The 6,176-nt window shown below is 36.9% G+C and overlaps 1 protein-coding gene across 1 annotated transcript in view; it reads right to left on the bottom strand.

Moving 5' to 3' along the window:
- The window catches only part of LOC118593064 (complement factor H-like), a 153,321-nt gene that overhangs the window by 80,510 nt on the left and 66,635 nt on the right, over positions 1 to 6,176 (bottom strand). Inside the window, exon 16 of the mRNA XM_036202286.1 lies at positions 5,500 to 5,676. Coding sequence (XP_036058179.1) covers positions 5,500 to 5,676 — 177 coding nt within the window. The remainder of the gene's footprint in view (positions 1 to 5,499; positions 5,677 to 6,176) is intronic.

The following is a 6,176-nucleotide window of genomic DNA, read 5'->3' as shown; positions in this document are numbered from 1 at the left end:
CATTTTCTTATTGTTTTGGTGTGAGCCTATCATTTAATGGCTGAGCCATCACTAGACGGTGCTGAGTCACCAAGAAACAAATACTGGATAGCCCAGAGTAATAGGATCAGTGCCTTCTAGTCATCATCATAGAGGCTTCCTCCAGGAGCAGATGGGAGTAGGGCAATGACCATAGTCAGACATGTGAGGAGTCCTAAACTGGGGGTGTCGATTGGATCCTATATTGGAGATTGGGGAACCCCACAGAAGAGGGAGGAAAGATTGCAGAGTGAAAGGGGATGGAGGACACCAGGAGAACATGAATCAACTGAATCACTCAGCAGGGCTCACATGGGCTCTCAGAGACTGAAGCAGCAAACAGCCTACAGGGGTCTGCAGCAGGTGCCTGCATAAATTATGGCTTTAGCTTAGTGTTTTTCTAGGACTCCAACATCTCTAACTCTTTTGCCTGCTCTCGGACTCTTTCCCATCTATTGAGTTACATTGTGTAGCCTGAATATGAAGGGGGTTGCCTTGTTTATTGTATTTTGTTTTGTCCCCTGTTTGGTTGTTGTCTCTTGAAGGCCTGTTCCTTTCTGAAGGGAAATGCTGAGGAGAGTGAATCTGAGGAGAGTGGATATGTAAGGGGGAGGGGAGTTGGAGAAGTGGAGGAAGGGGAAATTGCACTAGAGATGTATTGTATGACAGAAGAATCTATTTTCAATTTTAAAAGGAAAAAGAAAATTAGAAAAATGCTTCTTATAAGAATTATTTTACTTTATCTTCACTAATGTACATTAACCAAATTACATTATCAAATAAACATTGGGAAATATGATGGTTTGCATTTTGGTGGCTCTGTCCAAACCCCATTTTGACACATCACTTCTACTTCCCCAAATAGTTCAAAAGATTTATGACATTCATATCGTACTCTTGCATTGGGTGGATACTTATCCATGGACCTTGTTACTATAGTAGCATTTTTCACAAGTGTGGATCCACACAAGAATTGTCTAAGGAGCAAGAGAAAGTATCACTGCCTATTTGTTCATCTTAAGTATCCAGTCAACACATAGATTCTGAATGTATTTTTCACAGATGAGTAGATAAAGAAAATATGGTATATTTACACATGCACACACAAATGAACTCATGAAATTCACAGGTAAATTGATGTAACTAGATAAAAGTCAATCTCAGTGAGGGAAGCCAGACATAGAAAAATGTATATGATGTACATTTGCTTATATGGATACTAGCTGTTAAGTCAACGATAGTGAGGCTACAACCCATAGACCAGCAGAGGTTAGGTGTACAGCCAAAGACCAGGGGAGGGAGTATTCTCCATAGCATAGGGAAATAGTATAGATAGTTATGGAATAGGGAAGGCAAGGCAAGGAACAGAATACATGGAAGTACAATTAAACTAAGCATCATTTGAGGGATATTATAGAAATAATATTATATATATAATAAAGTAGAAACTTCCTAAAATACATACATATATGAAGACAACATAAATGAAATGACCAAAAATGTAGGGAGACAGAGCCCCAATGGACAACTCTTGTTAATCAAATGAAGATTCTAGTACCAAGGTAGGGTTATTCCTAATTGAATTCTTGGCCAAAGATGTCACATGAGAACTACCAAAACACCCAGGCTTCTGGCAAGACTACAGGTTGTTTTACACAAACTGGAGGCAAGGACACATTGTGAAAGACAATACCTTCATAACTCACTGCACACAGCAAAGTCGAACTGGTGCCTACATATAGGCTAGCATCTTTTGTAAAGGAAGTTACTTTGCAGACTACCAAAGTAGAAACATAAACACCAACCCATCCACACACCCTTGATCTACAATGGTGTTCTGCCTGCAACTTATTATAGGAAAATTGAGACACCAAACTTGTTGGATTGACCAAAGATTATCAAATATAAATTAAGAGCTCCTCAGTGAGATGTAACCCACATCTGACACTGCTTGGGTGATCAAGAACTTGAGACTAGATAACCCTGACACTTAATACTACTGTGAAACCAAATATGACTCTAAAAAAAACCCCACAGAGATAAAAGTACTCCATTCTTCTATACTCTTAGATCAGTGCCTTGCTCAGCTGTCATCAGAGAAGCTATGTCCTGCTGCAGATGGGAACAAATACAGAGACCCAAATAAAGACATTATGTAGAAGCCTTTGAACACTCCAAGATTTGTCATAGAATGACTCCATCAAATTTCTCCCTATGTGGCTCAAAGACCCATGCAGAAGAGGAGGTGGAAAGAATGTAAGAACCAGAAGAGATAGAGGACACCATGAAAGTAAGGCCTTCTAAACAAACAAGATTGATGCACATATGAACTCACAGAAACTGAGTCAGCATGCAAAAGCCTGGATGGGCCTGCACCAGATGGGGTTCTAGAGCTAAAAGGAGCAGGTGCCACACACCCACATCCCTAACCTAGAAGCATTCTCCAATTGATAACCACTGGGCAGATAAAATTTAGAGTTCTGCAAGCAAGTATCACATGAGAAACAATCTACTCAAGGGCAGGCTGCATAAAATAAACTCAAAGACATCTTTGGAGGTTCTTTGCCTCATAATGTCTTTCTTGTTAGGGCTTTCTTTTTTTTAATTCCATTTTATTTTTCTGTTTTGTTTTTGGTTTCACTTTATTTCATTTATATGTTCCTTCTCTTTTAGGACCCTACAGGTCCTTTACATATATATTATAGTTTCCAGTTTGGTGCTTTCATGGGATTGCTGAGTGTGGCAATGAGTGGGGCTTATAGTCTCTATCAGTGTTTTGTCTTTTTTCAGTTCTTTCCTCTCAGATTGTTTATTTTCTCCCATGCCAATGTGGGTTTTTTTTTTATTATTCCTTAGAAGGCTGTTTCTTTTCTGATGAAAATTGAAAGGGAATTTGGTGCAGATGGAACATGAGGTGGGGAGGAAATGGGAGGAATAGACAGAAGAGAAAACATAATCAGAATATATTAAGTGAGAAAAAAAATCTGTTTTCAACATAAGGAGGAGAATATAGTTCAAAAACAACATAGGTATCAGAAAATGAAGATCAAACAGAAATATTCCAATATTGTAACAAACAAAATATCCTAATGTTGTAACTGATCAGGAAAATGTTATATAGACAAGACCTCAGTTGAAAGGTGATTATTTAACAATGTATTTACAAATGTTTATAGCCTACAGCAATGGTTTTCAAACTGAGTTTGCCCAGAATCCCTAAGGACATTATAGATTAATCACAGTCTCACGTCCAGAAGTTTCTTCTGTTTAAGATCTTTAGAATGAGTTCCTCAGTATTAATTTACATTTGTAATATTTGGTGAAAAGTTAATGACGATGCTGGCCATGGAACCATACTCTGAAGATCATTACACTATTAGCCATCAGGATTTTAATTCCATGCTTTTATTTTAAAAATAAACAAATTTCATCTTGCTTTTAAAAGCTAACTTTTGCCCACTTTTAAATTTTGCTAGACCTTTTTTTATGAGTCCTCTGAAACTATGATAAATACGTGTTGAAATTGCATCAAACTACCTTTGCATACCACCTCTCCAATCCACTTGCGGTTAACACACGTCACAGTGTTGGACCCATTCATATGATAAGAAGGTGCACACGTGAATGTCACTTGTTCACCTGACCTATATGAATATTTTTCCTCTTCTTTGGGTATGGCATTTTCAAACCTGGGTAAATTGTCACATTCTGTTACTGAAAGAAAAAGAATAAACAGGGTTTTGTTTGCAGGAAATTGTAGGATATGCAATGTATGAAGCAATATTTAGGTCCATAGAGACCAATAAATAGTATAGGTTTCCCATTTGACTTAGTTACATTGAATTGTTCCAACTTTATAAAAATAATAAGACAGGAATGACATGGGATATAGAATACTTATAGTAATAATTATTGAGATATTTTCATTTTGCTTTGAATTTTTTTAATCTCATGTGAAACTATGGCATATTTCTTCTTTTAGGTTCACCAAATGTGAATGAATTATGGTTATTATTTAAAAACATTAGAGCATATGTAGTTGTGGTGGCATTGCTGCTAAAACCATCACTGTCGTAATGACCTCTTGAACAGAACCAGTGTTTTCTAGAAGGCTGAGGATGCTGATAGCTCAGAACACATAAAGTGAAAATGAATTATAACTATGTTTTACCAGTACTGTGTTTGTCTGCCAGCATCCAGTAAAACCTTCTGATATGCTAGATTTACAGCGTACTTTCTTATTTGTGCCACATATATCTTTGAGTTAGATAATCTATTACACAAAGAATGAAAATAAAACTATACTTATGCAAGCGGGTGGCTGGGACCACTTTCCTCCTACACATTTAATCAGTGCTGATCCTTTAATTCCAAAGCCTTCAGCACAGCTGTATGCCAGCTCTTCTCCATGTTGGTAACTGTCCAGCTCATGAGACACAATCCCATGATGGATTGCAGGTGGAGGTCCACAAGGAAGTCCTGAAAATAACATGATGAGAAGAATAGAGTGAAATGATTCCACATTGCACTAATTCAGAAACTCACTTGTATGTGTCAGTTCTATGTGTAGTTGTACCAGAAGGAAATGTTAACAAGGAAGCTGTGCCATCACAGAAGAGGTGGACAGTGCTTCCTAAGACCACCTTCTGTTGACTTGCACCTGCTAAACTGCTACTGCACTAAGGAAGAACTTGACAACAAAACATCTAAAACATCATGAGTGGCAAATGAAATAAAAAAAATAAGAAATAATAATCTCAGGAAACATCCTATATATTACAGGTGCAGCACATTGTGGGGAAAAGACACTGAGGAGTTTAACACCTGGTGACAAATGAAACAATGCAACTCACATGAGCAGGTGAAGTTAGTAAACTACGCATTATATTTAAGAAGAGAAAATAAGTGTAAAATGTACTTCAAGACAATCAATACAATTAACAAGAGCAGGATAAATTGAATTATGGAAATGGAAATTTATGGTTAATAGATTAACAATTGTATGTGCCAATCTAAATCATTCTTTCTCCTGGTTTTCATGAGAGTAGATTATTGTTAAAGACTTGTTCTAAAACCAGAACTGAATTTTCATGTTGTTCTCACTGACACAGTGAGGTGGAGTACTCCACTTTCCCATGTCACAGGTTACCCCGTGTTCCTCAGCCATCCTAAAGCCATCATCACAAACATAGCTGAATGTAGTGCCGTGTTCATGAATTCTGGAGTCTACTCTGTCTGTCCTTTTTTCTGATGATCTGGGTAACTTAATAGATCCGTGGTCTATCTCAGGGGGCTGGGAACATGGAACTTTTGCTATATGAAGAACACAAATGAAAGAGTGAAGCCTAGATAAAATTTTACATTGGAAAATAAAAACAAACTGTTTGGATTATGTCTCCACAGTATTATGGCATGCCCTCATTTTTCAATATCCTCCCCTACACCAGAATTCTCATTGTAAAATAAGTCATAGCTACTGACCAATGCAGCGTGGTAATGACTGCCACCTTCCATCTCTGCACAGCATTGCTTCTGTGTCCTGTATTATGTAATTGTTTTGACAAAGAACAGATACTTTTTCTCCATCCTGGTATTTCACTGTGGTTTCCATTACTTGGGCATTTGGAATCTGTGGTGGAGGAGGGCAGGATTCTTCCTCTGCTCGTATAAAACATTGGAAATCAGATTTCTTGACTAAATACAGTATCTTAAATTATTGAAATAATGATTTTCATTAAACAGTAAACTAATTATGATCACATAATAATTATGTATATTATACTTTTCAGCTTGTATAGCAATTTAATGTCTATTCTTGTCCTCCTTTAAATTGTTCTCATTCATGGTTTTCTAAAGCAATTTTGCAGTACTTTTATAAGACTTATTTCAATTACTTCTAGCCATTATGAAGTTTTAAACTAATTATATGCTGAAATATATAATTAAGGTTACATGGAGATTTCTCTAGATCTGTGTATGGAGACCTATGAGGTAATCTGTTGGATTAGATGAAAAATCCTGAGATAGCTTACCAATGGAAGTCATATTTCATTTAGTTAATATACAAGTGACAATTCTCATTGCTATGACAGAATATCTGACCAAAGCCCCTTGAGAAAGAAGAAAGTAAGGGTTTAATTTCGCTCATCATTCAGGGA

This window comes from Onychomys torridus, chromosome 11 (assembly GCF_903995425.1).
Source record: "Onychomys torridus chromosome 11, mOncTor1.1, whole genome shotgun sequence".
In the NCBI taxonomy this organism is placed as follows: domain Eukaryota; kingdom Metazoa; phylum Chordata; class Mammalia; order Rodentia; family Cricetidae; genus Onychomys; species Onychomys torridus.
Note: the sequence above shows the minus strand (reverse complement) of the source record. Positions and strands in the feature narration are given on the sequence as shown.